This window comes from Vidua chalybeata, chromosome 3, assembly GCF_026979565.1.
Source record: "Vidua chalybeata isolate OUT-0048 chromosome 3, bVidCha1 merged haplotype, whole genome shotgun sequence".
NCBI lineage: Eukaryota > Metazoa > Chordata > Aves > Passeriformes > Viduidae > Vidua > Vidua chalybeata.
In genome coordinates, this window is record NC_071532.1 from 69,305,520 (window position 1) to 69,330,540 (window position 25,021).

General features: G+C 41.1%; 1 protein-coding gene across 1 annotated transcript in view; it reads right to left on the minus strand.

Moving 5' to 3' along the window:
• The window catches only part of SOBP (sine oculis binding protein homolog), a 112,971-nt gene that overhangs the window by 85,106 nt on the left and 2,844 nt on the right, over positions 1–25,021 (minus strand). The window contains exons 2-4 of the mRNA XM_053939253.1: positions 18,384–18,522; positions 16,357–16,542; positions 2,897–3,048 (exon numbers count right to left, since the gene is read on the minus strand). Of these exons, the coding sequence (XP_053795228.1) occupies positions 2,897–3,048; positions 16,357–16,542; positions 18,384–18,522 (477 nt within the window). The remainder of the gene's footprint in view (positions 1–2,896; positions 3,049–16,356; positions 16,543–18,383; positions 18,523–25,021) is intronic.

Here is a 25,021-nt window from a genome sequence, read left to right on the forward strand (position 1 = left end):
ATTACTTAGTGCTGTTTTGAGGCATTAGTGATGACTAATTCTTTACTGCTTAAACAGTAAGGCAAGCACTTATTACAGCACTTCTTATCTAGTGGAGGGAGGGAAGACTGCTTAACGTGATCCATTAGGAAACTCAAGCTTTAAATAAAGTGACCACAAAGTCCTATCAGCTCCCAGAAATGCAGCAGCTGTACATATTTAATGTAATACAACACTATATTGTGGCAGAGATCCGCTGTTTAAAACATGCATAAGGCAGGTGAAACGTGACTGTTTTGCTCCTCTGTTTGAAAAATGAGAACGTGTAGAGTGGCATAACTCCTTAAAATACATAAATAAGCATTAGAGTCATCGAGAAGACAGGTACGATGTTGGAATAACAGTAACAGAGCAAAGGTCAGCAGTTAAATCTGAAACTATTGCATCCTGGTTCTTTTGATCTTCAAGACTCCACTCTTTTACTAACAGGTGAAGTGCAAAACCAGAAGCGTGAGGGTCTGCTGAGTTCTACTGTGCTTGTCTTCATTTAACGACAGCACTTCCTAAATATTCTGTCCCCGAATCATCTCATGCCATCAACATACATGCAAGGGGCAGCTACAGATTTCCTCTGCTCAGTCAGATCCTGTGAAATTCCAAGTTGCACAGGTCCAAAGAGAAAGAAAATTTAACTCACTGGCTTAGCTTTGAAGCAGAGCCAATCAACATGATAATGTTTTCTCACCATGTTTTGCCAAGTCCTCCCACATGACATTTTGTTAGTTTGAAACCTCTTTAGTGAATAATAGGACATTTCACTGGGATATGCTGGTATATGAAAATATTAGAAATATCTATTGTGTTTCTATACATATATGTGTATATGTATATGTGTATATATTTGTATACGTATATGTGTGTCTGTCTGTCTATACACACATACAAAATAATGAATACAGAGAGTTTTCTGGATGGAAATATTTGGCATCTTCCAGAAGTAGTTCACAGAGGTGTAGGAAAGGGAACCAAGGAGAATGTGAAGTTCTAATTCATCCTTTTTCATAATACAAGGACAAGGAGGCCTCCAATAAAGCACAAGGGTAATAAATAGCAAGTCAGGTAAAAGGGAACTTTTTCATATACTGCCTCACTGATTGAATTCATGGTCATAAACTATTACTGAATTCTACTACTAATGGGTTACTGGAAGGTTGAAGTACACCTATACATTATGTTAACATGCATTTATTTTCATTTAGTGGAGATCTAAATCTCTTATTTCAGGATCTAAGCTGTAGGTGAGAAAGAATACACCAAGTCCTTTCATCTGCCTCTCCAAAGTTTCCCAAATTATCTGCTACTCATCAGTTCTGGACACACAGGACCACCTAACCAGGATCACTGACAATGCCTCCATTACTAGGAAGTATCTTATCCATGTAAATTAATGACTGGAAGTCACAGGAGCACCAGCTGACAGAGATCTGTGTCCTGTCAGCCCACAGGGTCTGGACTGTGCCTTGCACGTTGTAAGGCACACAGAACTGCATGTGACAGAAGTGCACATGTGCACATGCACATACATTTGTGCAGATTTATTTTCAAATGGGCAGCATCTAAGGAGCATGTATTTCCCTTCTCTACACTTTTTCTAGACAAGAAGAATGTAAACAACACTCTTCACAGAATACTCATGTGACTTTTACTTGCCTGTCTGCTCCAGTAGACACTATGAGCTTGATTCGCCAAGACTGCCACTAAAATTCCACTCTACTGATTTTTGCAACCTAATTCTTCAGGGCTTTTTTAGTTTTGTTTTGTTTTTTGGGTTTTTTTTTTGACAGGATGATGTGACCCAAATTTATAAAGGAGGTTAATTTGCTATAACATTGCATCTTGAGTCTAGAACCCATATGTACTTATTTATTATTATGACAGATGTAAAAGACAAGATTTAGAGCTCTGAAGTCAGTTTGAACTTGACAGGCTTGGAATGTCCTGAAGCATAAGGGTAAATGGCATCATTTAGGAAGCCAAAATGTAAAGAGTTTTATTAATGATAAACATTTCTAAGACAATAAAGTTACCCAGTGGCTCACACTATTAAGCACCAAAAGGACACAGTTACTTTTTTAACAACTAAAAATTTGAGGTGTTTCTGCTCTATTTTTCTTTAAATGACATGTTACAAATTCTGCTGCAGAAAAACAGCTGCTGAAGTAACCTAGAGGGCATCTTCAGGCACTGTGCTTCAGTGATTACAGCAATTTTTGTAGACATTCAATATTAGGATTGCTTCTAATTTTAGATGGAGTTAAATTTAAATTGAGTAGGAGGGGTGTTCAAGTTACTCTAGATGTTCTAACATTGCTTACCCCAACCCAAAAACTGTATAGGGTCTGAATTTTGTAGCAATGACAAGTTATTAAAAATTATATACTTTTAAAGAATTAAACTAGAGCTCACTAGCAGTAGTGAAAAAATGTCCAGTATTGTGACAGGACTGAGACTTAGGCCCTAAAAGTGTTTACCCACTGGCCATGATCCCAGTGCCATGGGACTTGGTGGCACTGTCATACACCACCTTACTCTATTTCTCTGATACTTCCTCTTAGTTGTGTATGTGTAGGAAGTATCCTGAGACTCTAAGGCCAAATTCAGAGTCTTACGTTAATGCTTATTAGTATTTAAATTTCCTGACCCTCACAAAACCCAAGTATCAAGCTGAGAGAAACTGAAAGAAAGAAGGTTAGTAAAGGGCTGACAGTCCAACAGACAATACAGATGGAGAGTGGTGGAACTAGATGAAACAGAGAAAACAAAAGAAAAGAGTTTCTATTAGATGCTAAATGAGACTCAGGCTGGGCCTGATTAAAGCCACATCTATGTAGGTTACATCTTTCCTTATTTCTCTTACCTTGTTTCTCTTGAAATATGCTCTTCGGCAAGCTGCAAAGCACTTCTCGCTGCAGAAGCATTTCACTTCACTTCCCATACTCAGGGAATAGCGCTTGATTCCAACTTTCTGGCACCAGGCACACATTATTTGTACATTTGACACATCATCTTCTACAACAAAAATATAAGAACAATGTTTACATGAGATGCAAACACCTTCCTCAGACATCTGCACACTTACTCTTAGATACAAGCAGCACCAGCTCATCTTATTGCTAACTCCCTCACTGTCATAGAGCAGAACTGTGCCTGCCTGTGATCACCAGCTTTGTCCTCAGGCAGCCACTGACCTGTGCCAGCCAGACTCAGCAGACTGGCAAAGCTTCTAAAATGGCTGGAAAAGATTATTAGCTTCAAAAATTGTGCACTGCTGAAAATGTCTGGAAATCTCAAGAACTTTTTTAGCACGCTTAAGAGCGCACAACTCTTTATTAAATGAGTAACCAAGACTGAAGGTTTAGTGGCTATTGCTGTTTTGTTCTTGTTACTTACAGTCTGCTGTAGTGAGTCCCTGAGATGCTCTGCTCAGCAAGCTGGTGATAGAACACAGCCAGAAGATGCTGCACCAAGGCAGGTCTCTAACACGAACCCTCTTCTAAGTAAGAAGGAATATAAAACACCCCTTTTCTGTATTATTTTGAAATTACTAGCACACAAAACAAGGAGCTTTTTCATGAATTCAGCAGTTACAGAAACACAGACTTGAACAAGGCGGAAGTCGCGGCACTGTGGCAAAATTTGCCATGTTGCTTTTCAATCATTATGCTCATTGGTCAAATTTTAATTCAGGCAGAGTTTGCAAGCCTCTTTCAAGCTCTTCTCTAACATGTGTTACAAATGTGGCATGTGTGCCTTCTGCCATGTAAAAATACCACAGAGCTTATTTACAAACGTAAATATTCTTTTGTGGTCATCATTCCCACCTCAGCTTCACAGACAACAGCAGTGAATAGTTAAGCCTACTAAACAGATCAAGTCAATAAGTTAGCAGGAATCTTTCTGGCTTAAAATTCAGAATTCTTCAGTTCTTATGTCCAGTTTATGATACTCAGTGACCTTTCAGTTACAGACAGCAGCCATTGTCTAACTTCTGGGAAAAAATATCTCTGGAGACTAATTGTTAAAGCAGTTCCTGGTCCATGAGCTGTGGAGAATTCATAGCTTAGAGATTCTGTCATGCAGCCATCCTATTTCCCTATAAAGGATTTGTTTTTGAAGCTACGCTGTCATCATTCAGTAAAATTATTGGCAAACTAATTTTTAGCAGAGTGATTTGGCTCCTTTCCCTGACTATCATAACTCAGAACTATGTGCTGCATTTTACTCACCTTATTGGAATAAATACTGCCAGTTTAATAACTTTTTTCCTTCCACAAACTGTGTTATGATTTACAGCTACAAATAAAATTCTACAATGTAAAATAATGACCTTTTAGTTTTAATCAGACTGTCTACCTTTAAACCTACATTTAAGGCCAAGTTATAGCACAGATTTGTGTTTAATGTATTGTATCACTTACCCTTTAGAGTGGGATTTGTCAGTATTATAGGCACCTTCATATACTGAACACAAAGGGAAATCAAAACAATTTGGCCAAAATTATCACTAGCCATCTCTGGGGTCAAAAAGCCTGCCCTGAGCTGGCTGTAACATCAGCCTGGCACACAGGGTGCTGCTGTGGTGGTTTTGCATGGGGTCATCACTGCTTTTTCTGCACACTGGCCTTGTCCAGGGTGCCAACTACTCCAGCACAGACCTAGAGCTCTTCCCCTCATTCTTGTCCTGAGTCATTTGAAGCACTTATCTTTTACAAAGGCACCCTGATTCAGCTACTTTTGCACCATAATAAACCAATTCCTTACAGTCTGAACCTGCCCCTTTGAATGTACCAGGACAACAGAAGATCCTCTGAATCAAAGGAACCAGACAGCAGACTCTTGTTTCAGATAACAGTAACATATATTCCCCTACTGATAAGAAGCATTTTATCTCTGGAAAAGAGAAGATCTACCAGTGATACCTTTCTAATAGCCTTCATTTCTGGTGAGAGGAACTCTCATAAATGAAAAAAGAATATTACAGAGCTGAAAGAGAGTTCACTGGCAAAGTAGGTGCTGAAGTAGCCCTTTTTGAAGCAGGCTGGCTTGTCTGGGGCACAGTTTTTAAGGGGAAACACAGATGCACCACTGGGATTCTCAGGGACTTTCATGAGTGATTGACAGGGGGAACACCTCAGCTGTCATTCAATTCCTGTTCACTAATTTGCATGAATGGTCTCCCACAGATGATGAGAAAGACCCACACAATTGCTTATTTCTAATTACACAGGCAACCAGCAACAGCTGTTTACATGGAAAAGCCACATTATTCACTTCTCTGCAGGCAGTTATGCAGGACAGTCAGGTTCAGTCCACCTCCTTCTACCCTCTAAGATACATCCAGGAGAGGAGAGGAGAGGAGAGGAGAGGAGAGGAGAGGAGAGGAGAGGAGAGGAGAGGAGAGGAGAGGAGAGGAGAGGAGAGGAGAGGAGAGGAGAGGAGAGGAGAGGAGAGGAGAGGAGAGGAGAGGAGAGGAGAGGAGAGGAGAGGAGAGGAGAGGAGAGGAGAGGAGAGGAGAGGAGAGGAGAGGAGAGGAGAGGAGAGGAGAGGAGAGGAGAGGAGAGGAGAGGAGAGGAGAGGAGAGGAGAGGAGAGAGGAGAGGAGAGGAGAGGAGAGGAGAGGAGAGGAGAGGAGAGGAGAGGAGAGGAGAGGAGAGGAGAGGAGAGGAGAGGAGAGGAGAGGAGAGGAGAGGAGAGGAGAGGAGAGGAGAGGAGAGGAGAGGAGAGGAGAGGAGAGGAGAGGAGAGGAGAGGAGAGGAGAGGAGAGGAGAGGAGAGGAGAGGAGAGGAGAGGAGAGGAGAGGAGAGGAGAGGAGAGGAGAGGAGAGGAGAGGAGAGGAGAGGAGAGGAGAGGAGAGGAGAGGAGAGGAGAGGAGAGGAGAGGAGAGGAGAGGAGAGGAGAGGAGAGGAGAGGAGAGGAGAGGAGAGGAGAGGAGAGGAGAGGAGAGGAGAGGAGAGGAGAGGAGAGGAGAGGAGAGGAGAGGAGAGGAGAGGAGAGGAGAGGAGAGGAGAGGAGAGGAGAGGAGAGGAGAGGAGAGGAGAGGAGAGGAGAGGAGAGGAGAGGAGAGGAGAGGAGAGGAGAGGAGAGGAGAGGAGAGGAGAGGAGAGGAGAGGAGAGGAGAGGAGAGGAGAGGAGAGGAGAGGAGAGGAGAGGAGAGGAGAGGAGAGGAGAGGAGAGGAGAGGAGAGGAGAGGAGAGGAGAGGAGAGGAGAGGAGAGGAGAGGAGAGGAGAGGAGAGGAGAGGAGAGGAGAGGAGAGGAGAGGAGAGGAGAGGAGAGGAGAGGAGAGGAGAGGAGAGGAGAGGAGAGGAGAGGAGAGGAGAGGAGAGGAGAGGAGAGGAGAGGAGAGGAGAGGAGAGGAGAGGAGAGGAGAGGAGAGGAGAGGAGAGGAGAGGAGAGGAGAGGAGAGGAGAGGAGAGGAGAGGAGAGGAGAGGAGAGGAGAGGAGAGGAGAGGAGAGGAGAGGAGAGGAGAGGAGAGGAGAGGAGAGGAGAGGAGAGGAGAGGAGAGGAGAGGAGAGGAGAGGAGAGGAGAGGAGAGGAGAGGAGAGGAGAGGAGAGGAGAGGAGAGGAGAGGAGAGGAGAGGAGAGGAGAGGAGAGGAGAGGAGAGGAGAGGGACCTTCTGTGTCAGGTTGCTGTCTTGCCATGCCCCGTCCAGCAGAACTTCACAACCACCTCACAGAGAATCCTTTGAAGCAGTATAGCTCCACTTGTGGTCCACAAATCTGATGGTCAGAAAAATAGCAGAGAATGGTCTACAAACTACTACTTCCAGCCACTGTATGCCCTTCCAGGAAGTGATATGCAATATCCAGGAGGCATCATCAATATTAGTCAAAATGGTCATCATTTTGAAAGAAGGAAAGGGGAAAGGAAAGGAAATAGTCTAGCTATATACAAAGAACTTAAACTATTTCTCTATTCTACTCCTTTCTCATTCTAGTCATCAAACAACGTAATTCTTTTCATTTCATGGTAACAGCAATAATAAAACTAGATGCCTCTTCAATTTAATAGACTCAGGAACACTGCTACAAAAGGATTAACTGAGTATGGCCATGTGAAGCAGCCAGGAAATAGCAATACTTTAGAAGGGGGTTCAGAGTACACATTTCCTGGGACAGGACACTAATACATCACTTTTCAAGTCATCTTTGCTCCCTCAGGTGTACATTTGCCCAAGTCAATTTTTGATGCAACTTTAACTTTTTGTAATGCAGTTCATCAGGTGAAATAGAAAACATCCAGTATCACATTTCTGTGGACCATCAACCGGGTCAAGCCCAGTGGGAGGAAAAACTTGGTCTAAAATCAAATCCTTTCTTTCAGTGATGCTAAGAACAGCAGAAAAAGGAAGCCATGCTTGGTACCTGGGAGAGTACAGAGCTGTGCCCTATGGGCGTGGATGACAGCTGGGGACACTGATAAAGGTCCAGACCTGACTGTGTGATTTCGTTCTTCATACCGGTTGTGGTAGGGATCTGAGCAGACCTTGTGAAAAGAACTAATAGGCATGTTTTGTTACAGTGTATTAAGCTTAACAACCAAAATTCAGGACTTCAACATTGGCAGAAAGTATTACTTCATGTATTTCTAGCAGCAGTGAGAAGCAATTAATATAGCCTCAAGATATTAAGACTTTGTGAAATAAGAAAAGACACAGTCTTGGGATTTAAGTGCTGTCATCTGCTAAACACAAGCTGGAATAATCTGAAAACAGAAATTCATATCTTGCATTCCATTCAAGATAAAATTCCTCTCACTTTTTCACAGACCTTTGTTTTTCAAGGCCAAATTCTTCGAAAATCACTTTACCAGATTCCTGCCCTGCTTCCAGGAAAATGTATCAAATCCCTATTCCTAGAGCGCTCAGCTAGAAGAACTTGCTGCTAGGAGATAAGAGGAAGCAGGAAATTTCTAATCCAGTAGTTTAAGACTGGTTATCTGTCTTCAATCTTTATTCTAATCTTTTCCTCATTAGAACTGCACTAAGAAAGCTTCTCCACAATAATTGTACCAGTTTATTACATCGGCAGTGGTCTCCTTTGTTCATAGTCAATCTTTTGCTGATAGTTTAGCTTAGCATATCTGCTTAAAGTAACATGAGCTCATCCTGACACCATGCCTACATCCATCATGTGAGCTCTCACTGGAGCAGCTCTTCTGATGAAGATCATTCACCATCACTTTTAGGACACATACAGCTATGCTGACACACGTTTGTAAAGTACAAAAATATCATTTGCAAGTCCTGGCACAGATAATATTGAAGTGAAAGAAAATACTTCTTAATAATTGCTTTTTTTCCCCCCTCCATCTGGGCCTGCAACTTTATCACCTACTTTTGCAAAGTGTTTAGCATGCTCTCAGATCTCTCACACTTATGACAGGTAGCATGGGCACTCTTACAGGTGAGACAAAGAGGAGCTGAGACTGACACAACTAAATAGTAACAGGAGGACTTTCAGCAGAACATGCATATTGCTGTCCTCTCTAATTAGTCCAGGTGATAAAAAGATAAATTCTTTCTACATACTGCACAAGACCTAAATTTCCAGCCTCCACTTCTCTGAGTTCTCAACTCTTCACAGGGAGAAATATTGTGGGAGTTACAATATTGTGATTTTCTGCCTCTGGGTTGTGTCATTACAGGTGTAAGAAGTACTCCCTGCACCCACCACACAGATACTGTTCAGTTACATCTCCTTGTGGTTTTTATCCTGTGTATTTTTCATAATGAACAATGCAATAAACACGGAGTGTTTGCGGTGTTAAATAATGTTCCCAAAGGGAGTAGTTTGTATAACAAGATAAAATTATCACATTATAATAACTAAATATGCATCAGTCTAAAGCATGCTTCAATTAATCATCAAAAGTTTGCACCGCCTCTTTAGGTCTTAATTAAGCAGAATGTTTGGTATTTTTTTCCTTTCAAACCCATGTGAAGGAGCTGCAGAAAATTGTTCCTCTTAAACCCAATGAGCAGCAGTTTACACTAATCGATCTTATATGGAGCCATAATTTAAAGAGGTGGGGGGAAGCAAAGGAATGCAATGAGTACAATGGAGTAAATCTATCCTGTCTTTTCATCTAAGCAAACCAGCATGATCTGTGGTGTTTAGCACAATGTTCCTAAAATCCCTACAATTCTGGAGTTAAATCCTGATCAGTTTACTAAGTTTTAGGTTGCAACACTCTACTGTTTTGAACTGTGATGCATTTTCAATTTTAACTCCAGCTTCAAAAAGTTGGGTGAAACGAAATGCAGTTACAGCTCTAATCTTGCCTATTATGATGATTCAACAGCAGGTACTTCAAAACCTTATTTTCCATATTTCCTTGCATAAAAATACAGCAGGAGATAGTCAACTCTTCTGGCAAGAAGATAACATCTGTCCCAAAGCTGCCCAACCACAGGACTGCTATGCAGAAGGAGGACCAGGAGGACGGAGCGTTTGGGATTGAGATCTCAAGTATGGCACCCGGACTGAGTGAGCCTTTTTGAAACCTGTACCTTGACTGTGGTCATATCCATGAGCTGATACAAAAAATATTTTGGAATCCCACCTCTCCTCCATGTCTACCAGCCAACCAACTCATCTCTGGCATGAGTTTCCTTCTATCACACTATCAGAAGCCATGTCTCTCCACTACTGCTTTCTTCTCTTTTTCTCTTTGCTGCATCCCACCCCCTCAAACAGGCAGCTTCAATCTCAGGTTTTTTGGGTAGGAAGCTATAATAGCCCTTTTATTTTGAGCTGGGAACTGTGCTCAATCCACTGGTGTACATATATCTTTAAATATTTTAGCTGCTTTCACTATTACTTTCTAATGAAAAGCTACAAAACTTCCTTTTTAAAGACTTAAGATCTTGACTTGAGCATCTGCAGCAGTAACAGTAAGGGCTCACTGCTTCCACTGGGACCTGCCAGGATTTCAGAATTGGATAATTCTGAGTTACTCTCCTGCTGCTCCTGAAATCCCAGATGACCACTGAAGAAAACCAAGTAGCATGTATTCAGATTTTTCATCCCCAAGTAGTTCCTGAGGTTGTTAATCCCAAGCAAGGCAGAAGCACCATTGCTGTCAATTTTCTTACACCCAAAATGCTTTATCAAATTAATCTCAAACTAAAAAAGGTGAAGAAACAAAACTCCTGAGACATTGCTGCAGATCCTCTTGTGATATCACCTTAAGCACTGATCCCCTAAGCAAATAGGGCACGTGACAAACTTAAGGCAGAAAAAGCACCTTAAAAAAATAACTACCAGAGGAAGATTAAAATATAGGCCAGACAATAGAAAGCTTGCTGCAGCCATCACTATGGAAATATCATAGCCTCTACAATGCATTTCCTTTTAAGGACCAGTCTCTTCAAGTTCATTGCTCTGCCAATAAAGCAAAATGTCCCAGCCCCTTTTTCAAAAGTCATTTTGGGGAACCACGGCCTGCCTACGTTTTCTATACATGAGCTGAGGCACATTCTTATGCAGAGTTCAGTAGGGACTGAATGCACAACACAAAAGCTGGCATTTAGGCAGGTTTTAAACATGCAAACAAAAAAAGCACCTATTTCAGCTAACAGAGGGGGAACTCCCTGTACACTTGAATACATGTTATTAAGGTGCATACATGGACATTATTATTTTCTTTTTAGCACAAAGGAAACACTTGGCCCTCCACAGAGAGCAAAAGACATCAACAGTGGGCTAGATAGGGCAGGCATCCTGGCAACCACCAGCATTTAAAAACCCAGGCAGCAATAACCCTATAACCACTGTAAATTTGATGATGTTTCAAACAGAGAACAAGAGAAATAATTTGAAGAGTAGTGACTATGGGATTTGTTGCAGTGGTCTTTACCAGGGGGCAAAGCCTACAGTTAGAGAAATTGTAACACTGTTCAGCAACCAGAAGATATCTGTGAAATACTGAAGAGGGATCCAGAGCACAGTAAAATGAAAGTCTCCTCCATATACAGAGCTAACTAGATCTAATAATGTGGTCTTCACTTAAGGAAAACTGCTATTTGGTTCTGCCTGGAATCAAACTTCTTGCTACTGTAGCCATAGATCCAATTCCTCAGTGAATCTTGACAGATGATCTTGGAATTCATTTTTAGTGGCCTGCTAAATGCCATTTAAAACATTGTTTATGCTTTCAGATTCCTCCAATGCAATTTAAATATTGAGAGAGGTTACAGCACGCTCTTCCAGAATGTTTGTAGGGCAGGAACTCTGCTTATTCACATATGTTGCACAAAGTTACTCATCTGCACTTGTATTTACAAAATCTCCTATAAACTTTAATTCTAAAGTGATGCTAAACCGTAACACAGAAAATCACTGGTTTCTTTCTATAAAATAACTAAATATGTACTTTAGTATTTGAATCTGATATTGCTTTGCCAGCCTAGGTCACAGGCTGATTTTACAAGTCAGCACTGGAAATGCTTCTCCTTTAAGACATTTTGCCTCCTCAGATACCATTCCTCCAGCCTAGTCCTCCTTCACCTTCACAAGTTTCTGATAACTTCTGGTACAACTCCAGTCATCATTTGGAACTTAATATTATGTTAAGACACTCATCTGTGGGTTGTAGGATTTGCATCCCCTTTCCTTCTCCAAATGTACTCAGTATCTTCTGAAAACCTTGGGAGGGAGCATTATTTTTCCCTTGTACTTTATTTCTCTGTGGAAAGCTCAGTCAACTGCATGTCATCATGCTTTCTGCCTCCCCTTCTACTGTGTCCCTTGGCAGTGACCTCCCTTCACAGCACAGCATCGCAGGAAGCCAGTTCTTGTTTGGGATGCTCAGAGCAGCCGGCACACTCTGTGCATCACTTGCATCACGTGCATCACAGGAGGAGGCAGGAAAGGGAAGGATTTTGTCAACCCTCATGCTCAAAGGACAGACCAACCAGCAGCTGTACCCCCCTACCAAGGCACTGCCATGGGGCTCACAAGATAAAACAAATCAAAGAGCACTCAAAGAAATGGGAAAACTGACACACCATAGCCTCCAGCAGGTGCCAGGGGAAGGAGGCAGCTTGTTCTCACCTGCATTGCAAGAATTTTTTGCATTCTTCTTTGATTACTCTTGATTTCAGCCTTCCTTCATCCCAGGTAACAAGAGTTGTCCAAACTTGCCTGAGCAAAAGGGCAGAGTCACCCAAAGTGCTCTCTCGAATTTACTCTATCATTAAAGGCTGCAGAATAACAAAAGGCTTGCATGCTACATACTAAGGCCATATACCCCAAACAACTGTGGTGAGATTTTTAGTTCTGGGCCATTCCTGGCTATTGCATTTCTGTTCCTCGCTATTTCTATGCAACTTTTAAATTGGGAAAATAAACAAACAAACAAGCAAATTAAAAAAAAAAACCCACCAGCCTTCTTTACATTGCTGTGCAGAAAATAAGAACCTTCTAACAGCAAGCAGAACTAATCTTACGATCACTTTGTTGCAATAGGCTGTACTCAAGACTAACCCTGAAGATCACTCAGAACCTGCAGTGAAGTCTAAATGTAGTTGCCAGCTGGCTGGGCAAGATGGACTCTTACTAGGCACAAGGAGACTCTTTACAGCAATTCTCTGGAAGCTGCATTGACTACTTATATGCCTCTAGATGCAGGTTGGATGGCCGATGCTGACTTATAAAGTGATGTTTGATTTGGGCACTGTTCCAGTGTGGTCTATCTGCCTGGTGCTGCAGATCAGGGGAGTGCTCTTGCTGACAGCCTCCACATCTGAGTAACTTGCATTCTCCTGGTGGACACTTCCCATGACTGGATTTAGCATCCTCCAGTGACACAGCATAACCTGAGCCTGTAGATACTCAGTGCACCACATAGGGCTCATGCATTTAACTCAACCTTTTTTGGGTTTAATTATGAGGTATAGCAAGGAGACAGTGCCTTTATTGGAGCTGTTTCTATTTGGTTAGTAGAACCCTAATGTTTTCCAAAATCATATAAGCAAATTGGAACCTAACATTTCATTTGATAAAACAGAAATCTGAACAGCTTGAAGATAAAATTTTAGCCAGACTGCTCAAAATTATTTGGTTTTCAAATTACAAAAAAAAAAAAAAAAAAAAAAAAAAAAAAAAAAAAAAACCAATAGGTATGAGAAGAAAAAAGGTAATTTTATTATATTAAGTTTTAGCCTGGTCATACAAAATATGAATGCAAGCAGAACACTTGTCCAAAGCTTTCCAGCATGCTCAAGGAAACCTAGTCTGCTGAAATCTTCAATGACAGCTTCCTAGACAGTTTAGGATCAGCACTCCTTCCTCCTCTTTTTCAAACTGAAATGTGTTTCTGATAAAGAATCGTATTTGCCTTCCTAGAAATCTTGTTTCCCTTGGCTTCCTGACTGTGTCTTTTCTACCTCTGCAATTGCTATGTCAGTGCACATTGCAGAGTATCCTTCTTGTTTCTCTTCAGGTTTGTGAGCATCCCTCATGCTCTGCTCTTGTTCCTCTTACCTGTATTGAATCTTATCAGCAAAATTATTCAACTAATAATTCAATGGATCTGCTATCCTCTTCAGACCATTACACTCCTGTCCAAATGAATACCTCAGCCTGTCTCTCTGACACCTCTTTACTCATGCTGACCCTTCTGTTCAAGATCAATACAGCAAGAATTAAAGTCTTAATAATTTCTCCCTGAGTGCTCACTCCATATTATTCGCTCAATAAGGATGGACTGCACCATTTTTCCCATCCTTCAGGTTCATGATTTAGGTGTCATTTTCACCTGTGGGCACTCCCTTTCGAGCTATATTGAAGTCTTGTAGATTTTACTTCTGTACAATATCTAAAAGCTTTTCTCACCGCTCACAAGCTCTGGGCACATCCTAATTCTTAGCCTCCCAGTCACTACAGTGCATTGCTACCTGGTGTTCTCTCTGGCCTGTAATGTAGCTTTGCCCTCTGTGTGTCCACACAAAACATGCTGCAAAGATCCCTTTTTCTGCCCAGCATTTTAACCTTGAAACTTTCTCTTGACCTCTTTCTGCCTCTCTCTTCTGTCCCCTTACTTCATTTATCTACTCAAACATGGATAAATACTTTGGTGTTAGTGGCAGATCAGTCATAGCCTGTCTGTCCCCCATGCTGAAAATGTCAACCTTCACCTTATTAATTAATGATGTGAGTCTAATCATTTGCCTGCTCAAGTCAAAGAAGCACCTTTGTGCTGTTTCCAAAGTCATCCCCCCTATGCTTGCGAGGAACTCCAAGAACACATCCCCAGAGTTACTCTTATCTGGCCTTGTATCACTCTGAAGTTTTCTGCTTTGATGTAGTGCCCACAAAACGGTCTCAAAGTGCAGTGCCAAGACCACTGCCTCGCACACTGGCTCTCCTGAAGCCTTTGTACTCCCTTTCCTACCAGTTGTTTCTTGCCAGGCTCTTCAGGGTGATCATGGCTAGGGCACCAACACCCTAAGATAAAACAAAACCATTACTACCCTTGCTTATTGCAAATCCCACAAAGGTGGTGATTCTCCTCCCCCTCTCATCCTCCCAAGCTTTGGTCTCTAAAACAAATGTGAGATAAATACATTCATCTGCTCAGAAGTCATGGTAATCTAGTGCTCATTACCAATCATGGGATAAAGTCGGAGGAGGCAGAGATTATACATTCGTATCTCCTGTGCAGGTACAACAACATTATTCATTGTTGATGAATTAATTAAAAACCTAAAGGTGGAAAAGACTTATGATAAGCTCTCTCTACACATTACCCTTAGGGGTACATTTGAACACAGGATCATATGTTGTAGGTGGACAGGCAAAGAACAGAAGGCAGTTGACTTGGCCAAAATTCCCTTGTGTCCACTTAACTACTGTTGCAGTAATTTGTTTTTCTACTTCATAGTTCAATCTTCTCCTGCTTATTTGGTGTCGTAAAAATCCAGCAACTGTGGCAATTTGCACAATGCATGCTATAGCCTTGTGTTCACATACCACAAATTCTGCATTCTGGATTCATTCGTGACTCAGATTGGAGGGGAAAATAGCTTGGGATGGCACAAGCCCTTGATTAAAGCTTTAAGGCCAAATCAACAACAGCTGAGGATCCAGCCCATATGGCCTGAGATCTTTAGCTGTGTAAAGGCTGCAGGAATGGACCCAAATAGCTTTGGTAATTAGCAACTATCGTATAAAATAGATTGAAAGTCTTTGGCAAGGACCACATATTGAGTAACATTTGAAAATTATTCATAGCATATTATATAGTTCTTTAGAGATAAAACTCAATGGCATAACAATAATTTAGGAGGGGCAACTGTAGTCTATTACACAACCAACAACAGGAAAACACTTTCTGGGATCAATCAATATATTGCAGCTACCTTTAGACAATGTTACGAAGGGCAGAGGTGACCTGGGACCTGATCCTACAAGCAGTTCTGCATCTGCAGAAGCACCCTGGCACCCACTGGCATGTCTTTAGCCCCGTGTGTGGAGAACCGATGTTCTTGGCTAGGAGTTGCATGTCACCCTGTATTCCTCAGTGCCTTGGTCACTCAAGAACAACCACAACAATACCCAGGGATGTCCACGGAAGCAGGACTCAGCCTGCTCCTATCTGGATGCACCAATTTTCACACTGTGTGGAGCAGTAAACAATAACAGAACAATTAATCACCCTGGTGTAGCCGTAAGAGCTCCTTCCACAGATTACAGTAAGCAGCATGCAGAGGGGAATAAATCATTTTTCATGCAAACTCTGAGGAATGGCATGTTAGAAAACCTCTCCTGATAAAAATCTAATGAAAATGTAAAACGTCTCAGTGCAGTCTCCTGGGTAGAGTCAAAATCATATTAAACCCTTGAGAGACAGCGGTCAGGGATTTCAATGGGAATCAAGAGACAGTTTTCCCAGTATGAGCTTGTTAACCTGATATAAAGACACGATACTGATTTGATGGCTTTGTCTCTTTCACTGTTTCCTTCATGCAGACTATTTTTAATTTAATAATCTTTCATTAATTTAGTTAAAGGCTTTATTCACCAGAACAAAATCTTTATTATTTTTTTTCTAAAAGCAAATGCTGTTGAAGTGTTGAGAGCATAATCCAGCATAAGAAGTGTCACAAGCAATGCAAGTTTGTTGTCATTGCATTTGTAGGAGTTTTTCCAGAATACTAAAGTGATTAAAGCCACTCTCCCACTCATTTTCAAAGTAATCTGTGACTGGATTTTAATCATTTTGAAATCAGCCCTCTTGCTAAGACATTGTGATCCAGTGATCTCAGGATGTTTTCAGTAACAGTAACCATTTTTACATGTTCATTAGGATTTACCTGCTGGTGGCTTTATGAAAGGTGGTGGAATTAATGGGACAATAATAGGTACATTCCCATGATCCTTCGACCCTGCTGGTGAGTCTGATAGTCCATTTCCTGTGGCAAGCCCTGGGTAGCTTGGGTTTATATTGTACGGTGAAATAACACTGTCCTCAGGTAATTTTGGTTTTGGCAAAGAATTTTCTGTAAAAGACAAAGAACACATTGTACAGTATGACACAAATTTCTTAAATGGCCCTACATACTTTCACCAATCTCTTCATTAAATTACTAACCCTAATACAAGAATAGTGCACAAAAATCGCAAGTATTTTCCCTTTTAAAGAAATTGATACTTTCCAGTAATCTTCAGAAGTGCTCCATTCTTTTTTCAAAATCAAACTCACACTTTCTTTTTGCAGAAGGTAAAAGGTAGGATTATTTTGTCATGCTTAGCCTTAGTATGCCTGATTTAGTCAATGGCATCCTATTCTTGTACTTCATTTCTACTGTTTGCATGATCATACTCAGTGTGCTGTGACTTCACCAGTACAAGAAGCATAAATTGAAGAATAAAATAATTCCTATTCTCTATAAATAACATGAGTAGTAATAATGAAAGGAATTTAAAGAAAGGAACAAAATATTGAAATCACAGTAAAGTGTGCATAAAATGATGACAGTTATTATTCTCATTCTTTAATTCCAAATCCCCTCAGGATTCTTATTTGTAGGAATTTCTCTAATATATCTCAGCCATGGGACTCCCTCTTCTCCCATCTCTCAGAACAAGAAATGTGCTTTTTCCCCTCCCAAAAACAGCACACACCAAAAATTTCTACCTATCACAGGCATTCAATATCTATGGTACATAAAACATATGATTTGTATCATGTGCCTATTAAAAAAGTATGTCACAAATTTCATCAAGCATAGGCTGGAGTCAGTAATCATTCAGTAAAAGATGTATTTATTAAAACAGAAATAAATTAAGTACATTACTACACAGGCACAAGTTTCTTCAAAGGTAGCTTAATGACATTACGTTTTCAATGAAAAATAAATATTGATCACCAATGTTGTTATAGTACTAACAAGCTGCAAACATTCAATTTTAACACAATTACGTTGTTTCACCTTACCTCTAATTTCTTCCCCTTTTTCTAGCCATCTGTCCCTCAGCACTGGTCTCTCTGGTGTCAGTACTCATTGCAACACTCACTGAACACAGTGCTGCTGCTAGCTATCAGGAAGAAAACCCAAACATTGCTGCCCACGAACACAGTGAAAAGTAGCACTCCAAGTGGATCAAAGCTGTTGGGATCTCCTCTCTTTACCTCACCTTTGAGGAATTCCTGTTGGATAAGTAAAGATGCAGCAATTTTCTACTTTCCTCCTTACTCTGATGACAAGCCCCTATCCACTCCCTGAGACTGAGGAGTCAGAAAGCAAAACCTGAATGACCGAACAAACCAAAAGGCTCTCACCCTTTACATTTTGAATCACAAAGATTCAGCAATGTCTCAAAGAAATTTCATCTATGGAAAATTTCTACCACAGTGCAGAAGACCGTATAGTACAAACATGGATGAGAAGCCTTCTGTGAGCATTCACACTTGTTCCTACATGTGTGACTATTCCAGTTTAAAATCTTTCAATACTTTAAAAAGTTGTAGACCAACCAGCCTTAGTATGGGAAGCAAAAGGGTTCCTTAAGGCCACCCTGCTAAGTACTCCTTCCTTTCTCCAGTTGTGAGTAGTTTATTGATACCACAGGCACATGGCTTTCAACTGACACATGAAAGGCATTATTTGTGAAGATATATATGAATATATAACAGTATATCAATAGACCAACAGCTAATTTGTTATGTGACTTTCCTCATAGCCTATGGGCTTCCCTGTACCACAAGGTACTCTCAGGTATTTTTATGTAAAGCAACCAAGACACAAGCAGCAGAACATGCTTTGCAATCAACACCAATCAGACAGGTCGAGCTATTAATCCTTCTTTACATGAACACAGAAACATGAAGTCTCGTTACCTTTGAGAACAGAAATGTGCTGGCGGCTTTCCCCATCTGCTGAGTAGTTCCTGAATTCAATATCTTCTCCATCTTTCAGTTCTACCTTATCATAACCATACCAGCCAAGGAGCTCATTCATAGTGTTTTCAGCAAAGTTCTGAAAGAGAAAAATTACCTACTTATTTATGTAATCAATAACCATTTGGAAGGAAGGGAGGACTGCATAAATCGAACCATATCTGTGCTACATGAGGAAGTGTCAGGTTTGGCCCACCTCCTCAAAGACTAATGTTCATTTCATAACTCAAGTGCATAAAGTGAAACGCATTTAAATCTCCGACTGGCACATGTAATTATGACAGAGACTCATATGTCTGTAATTTAAAGAAAATGAAAAGGAGAGTTATTTATGACTTTTGCTCTGACATTCAATGTCAGAAATATTTTAACATACATTCCTCACACAAACTTGTCTGTGTTGCCATAAAACATTTAAGACTGCAGCAAGAGAATAACAGAAAACCAGGATTTTTTTTTCCAGCCAGCAGTTAATCAATCTTACTGCGTTACAGTCTTTTCAGCTGGAGCAGGTCACTGACACAATTACAGTTCCTTGAGGTGCCCATGAACCAAATCAAATAAAATCACAGCAGACGTTTTTTCTCAGCTATAAGCCCTTGCATAGTCGAAGCACTTAAAGATTCTTCACTGTGAAAGCATTCTACCATCATTTTTCATACAAATGTTTCTTATATTTGTTTAAGAAAACCTTTCTCAATTTTGCCATATTTATTTTCAAACCAATTTCCAAGCGGCTGAGTGGTTACATTTTATGTTTGTATGGAAATATAGAGTATGGAACATGACTGTCATAACCCTCAATTTCTATTAAAAATATGTCCTCTAGGTCATGAGGCAAAAATATTTCTGTAGAAAATGCTCATTACTGGGCCAGGAGATTTAATGGAGTAAGTTAAGAAATCTGCAGCCAGGCAACAAAGCTTTCTGAAACCAAATAGCACCACAGAGCTCCACAGATTATGGATTTAGGAAACTACCAAAGGAAAACAGCTAACAAATTATTGCAATGGCAAAGATCAGTTTAAAGTAGTATGACAACTATAAGTTGAAACAAAAAAGCCACACACAGAGCCCTTCTATTTGGTTTTTGCAATTTTTTTTATTAACACTCTTCTAGAACAAATTCCAAACTTCATATTCCTCCAAGATCTTGACATCTAAATTAATGCTTCTGATAAGCACTGCCTCCCAGGACTCTGGCAAAGGAATAAGGAGAATACAACACCAATTCAAAGCAAATGGTGAATGTCAAATTTGCAGGTTGCCAGATTTTGTCTAGTAACTGCTCTAGCTTAATTTTTGAGTGGTAGAAAGTCTAATGATAGAACACAGCAATTCTCCAGTCATTTAAACAAATAAATAAAATTAATCAGATGATAATTGCTTTTGAATTCAAAGCTACAGCAGGCGCTGTGTCCCAGAACCTTGGAGCGCTGCACTGCTCCTGGCTCATTCATCACACCAGATTACATAGGTGTTCCTGTCACTCAAGGAGCGCTCTAAAGCAGCTATAAGCAATAAACACAAGCAATTTGTACTCTTCCAAGAGTATCATCTGTGCAATTATGCTACAAACACATTTCAGGAAAAGAAAACCCAAAACAAAACCCCAGAGCAGACCCCTAAAGCATCCATTTCCTTTTCTTTTTTCCTCTCTGCATTTTCACCTTACCATCTGATGGAAGTCACAATTCTGTGGCTGTCCTGTGCAGCCCCAGATTGCTCAAAAATATTCCATCATCCCAACGCTGCTTCTAGACTCAGCATTATAAGTATAATACGTGAATTAGGCCACTACTACACTTTTCAATGAGTACAATGCAGTGCAAATGTGGCTAACAACTACTTAGGTGATTTGAATGATGCAGTGCTGTGTTTTAAATACTAGCAAAATGAAAAAAATTTCTGAAAGTTGTTTTTCATTAGTGTTTTGGTTTGGGGTTTTTTTTTAGCTTTTTAGAAAACTTTTCTCCCAGCATTCAAGAGGCCAAAGGCACCAACCCTGTTTGTAACCCATGGGAAACCAATAACAAAATGACCTGGACCTGGGGAGTCAGATCTCACCACTGCAACACACTCAAAATGACCTGAAAGGGCCCATGGAGTCCCAAAGGCAAGATCTGCCAGCTTCCCTTGCTTTGCTAAATTTCAACTATGGAGACACAGCCCTAGAGACTAATCTAGCAAGGTAGAGACCAACAGACAAAATCTTACCGATTTACCCCATGCAACCAAATTAATTGAGTAGCTCTAAATTTGCCTCCTGTGGATGCTTTGTGTTCTATTTGCACTGCTGATCAACTCAGATAATGAATAATTTCTAATTACTTGTCAAGGAATACATAAGCAAGGTTGTACGTATGTTTGTTTTTTCCTGAAAATTCATACATGCATCTGTCCCTTCGAAATGTAGTCAAAATGATGGTTGGGTTTGTGATGGCACCAAGTTTAAGCCATGTCTCATTTAAACTATCCATGATAAGTGATGTACCAAAATGAACATTTATACTGACAAAAAATACACTGGATTTCAAAATCACTCATCACAGAGATCTGACTCTTTTATAAAATAGTAAATCAATGGAGTCTTTTCTACTAACTTCAATGAGAGTACAACAAGGTTGCATGCCAGCAATAACAAAGGTAAGCACCTTTTACACCGATTTCCCAAAAAAGGGTGGCTTGGATCTAAAAAAAATTATAAAAGAAGAAAACAGTTAAGCCGTTTTCTTCCATAATTTCTTACCTACTACAATGATGCAAGTCACCCTTAATACCATTCTCTCAGTGACTAACAGCCAGAGCTCCATTACACCACACTTTATTCACAGCAAACGGAAAGCATGACCCCATCCTTAGCAAGCTGAGTGTCAAACCTGAGAAATGTTTTTTTTCCACACTGACTCTATTGCATAGATGGGTATCCAAAGAACATCACCTTCCCTCAGACTCCTGACTACAACACCCATTTGCAGAGATGTCTAACACCCTGACAGTTGAGATCATGTTGAAGCCACTGCCCTGAAGCTCACCACTATTAATTCATTGTTTTCATGTATTTCCCCTTCTTCCATTTCAATGATAGACACAAAACACATGGATTCAAGACATGGTAACAAGACGGGATTTGTAAAGACCAGTTTGGTGGCAATAGCCAAAACACAAATGATTAGATAATTTTTCTCTGTGTGCATGCAGGGAAGGGGGGAAAGAAGAAAAAGAAAAAAATAAGAGAGACAATGACCAGTCCTTGGTGAAGCTAAGAAAAGGAAGAAAGCATGTTAATACACAACCTGTACATGCAGAACAGAACATCACTGAAAGATATACAAGTGTCAAAGGCTTAGTGAAAGGAAGGGTGATGATTGTAACACTGAGGTTTGAGAAAAGCAGGAATGTGGACTCAACATTGGAGCAGGAAAGCAGAAGCAGCAGTGATCAAGTAAGCTAGACAGAAGCCAGAGGTAGATAATAGACCTGCTGCCAAAGACCACGGAGGAGATGTGAAGGCAGGTGTGGATGACCAGATGGAGGATGTGCAAGGAGCTGCAATTCAAAGCTTCAGCAGGAACAGGACAGCAGAGGCATTAAGGCAGTCCATGCCTACTTTCAGACTCATTCCCCAAAAGGATGTGGAGTGTCTGCAGGATGAGGCTGCCACCCCAACCCCACAGATGTGCCAAAGGGCTGGGATGATGTGAAAGACTAGCACAGAGAGAAAACCTTACTCATAATCAATAACATCTCAGGTCAGCAATTACACTGCTAAGCTGGGACCCTTAGCCCAACAGGAGCCCCCCTGCAGGGACCCATAGATTTCATTGCAAATGTACAGCATGGAGCCCAACTTCAGCCAGGTGCAGAGGCAATGCTCAGTCCCCAGCACGAAAACAGAGACGGAGCCCTGGTGCCACCCACAGCGTGGGTCAGCATGAGAGCTGAGAAGAAAACCACAGAAATCCTGTTGCACGTCCTTCCATGCTCATTCTGTCACACCATGCACCAAGCAGACAAGCTTTTGAGACCACAGTGGAAACACCAGTCCCCTCTGCAGCTGCCAGTGCACCCAGGCAGTTGGTTAACATCCCACAGGAGCCAAACCTCCTGCTCTTCCCTAGCTGACAGAGCACCATTACAGCTGCTGACTGCCTGAGCACTCACTACGGCTGCGGCACAACCAGCTCATGTCTGCCAAAGAAATCAGCCCAAAAACGCTCCAGTGGCCCCAGTCACACACCACAGCCAAAGCCCTTCCTTCCCAATAGATGGCAATTCAGCTTTTGCCCACTGCTACGTCCCAAAACACTTATCATCACTGTGGGGCAATGTGTAATTTTTGTGTTTTAACTGTATGATTTCTCTATTCTTGTACTACTTCCCTCCTGGAAGAGCCAGGATAACTAACTGTTATGCTCATTGGTATTTCTACTTGAATTTGCTCCCTATTCCCCTGAAAGATGAAGAAGAGTGTGTTGACTCGCTAGACTGCAGTTTCCCTCCTGAGTCTGACTTATATGCTAGGCAGTAAAAATATAATCACGTTTATTCCCACTTCAGGATTCATTTCATCATAACAGTACGCGTACAGTTTGATTTTTTAGATTACAAGGCATCAATTCTCCAAATCTTTGCTAATTAATACATTCTCAAGCTATGCCATGCATGTCTTTCCATCTTAGATCTCTTGACTTTCCTTCTCTATGAACCTTATTCACAGGGGGCAAGACCTGGCTTCACCGAATGAGGCCTGGCAAACATGGAGGCAGGAAACACAGGGGAGCATGAGTCTGTCAGACTCATTTTCTTCTAGGTTTTACTGTTGAATGTTTATTTCAGATCTGGGAGGAAGCATAGTGGCTCCACTCCATTTCCTTGCCTGCATAACCTACTCAGCGCAGAGCCCCACAAACTCACTTTTCACTTTCACTGCATCAAGGAAATAAAAATGTTTCTAGGGGCACTATACAAACTTGGATCTTTTTTCCCAGCCCTCACATTCTTTGCTTGTTTATGCTGTCACCATACTGAATTCTGTGATTAGACCTTTACACTATCAGGAAGCACAATTCCATTATGCTTTGCTTTCCTTTGTCCTCCCATGTACGTTTGGCTCTGTACAACCCACTTTGTTTGGGGAAGCATATTTCTGCAATGCCCTGCCAGGTGAGGCTCCCTGTGCAGACAGGCAACCCCTCTGCAGCCATCCCACAAAACTTCCATACATACTCCACAGAAAAACCTTGGTCTCCTGAAATAATGCAATTGATAAAGTCTGTCTGTTTTTCTACTTTCCCAAAGATATTTTTTGCTTTTCAGGAGAGAAGGGAGGCGTTTCCTTGGAATCTTCCGAGCGCTCTGAGCAAACTGGCTCGCTCCAGGCACAGGGCTGCTACGCCTGCTTCACCGCTTTCCTCCTTCTGACAGTAGTACTTTCAAATGCCAAACAGGGACTATTTAAACACTAAACTGAAAGATATTCTGATGAGTTTACTATTCAATGATAACAGATGGGGCTGCCCTAAGCTCTAGGCACCAGGAACAAAGCCCAGTTTTAGATACAAATTAGTTATTGAGAATATTTATGGACAGCAAACTCCTTGGGCACATGGAGCAGCCCTGTGAAATTACAACGCAAATTAATTGCTTACCTTTCAACTGCTAGAGACACATGGATACATTGCCTCATCTGTGCAGGAGAACTTCCAGTGCAATTCAGTACTGGATGTAACCTCACCTCACAGCATTGCAGAGCACCTAGCTATTCCTCCTGAGCAGCACTGCTTCCTGGCAGCAGGATGGCAAATGGAAATAAGGCAAGGAGGGATGGATGGGGGAATCCACCACTGTGCCTAGACAACTGCTTTCATCAATTAAACTTTTGCAGATATTTTGGTCTTAAAACAGTAGTAGGTTCCCTGATGACAAAAGGTTTGGATTTATGAGGTGTTCTGTTGTTCATCAGCAAGTGAAAATGGCACCAAACTGAATTTCAGAATAACCATCTGCTTTTCCTCCAAGGCACAAGGCGAATGCTACCTCTGGAAGAAAAACTGGAAAGTCTCATCCGAAGGAGGACAAAAGAAAAAACAACTAGAAAATACGAAAGAGTGGCTGTAAAGGTCACAGTGTAACAAAACAGTTCCTCGTGAATATATTTTTCATTGAAACGTAATATCAGAAAACTGTGCAGAGTCATGTACTTTTTGCACACAACATTGTATCAAATTAAAATTTGTTATTACCATCGTGTACATTAGGTTAGAGATAACAAAAACGTAACTCAATATCTGGCATAAGGAAAGAGCGAGCAACCTGAATATCCATCCAGTCATGTTAAAACCAAGCTGTGACACTACTGTTGGAAAACACTAAAGCAAGCAGTTAGGTGTTGTGATCCTTCTCGAGTAAATATCTGACTGTATCAAACAGCAAATCTCAAAGGAAGTCTCTGTGATGAAGTAATATTATTGCTCATTCATAGTGCCTTGAATTTACTGTACTTAAAATAGACACTTGTACCAATGGCCTTTTTATTATCCAAAGTGTGTGTGGGGGGGGAAAGAAATCACATATAC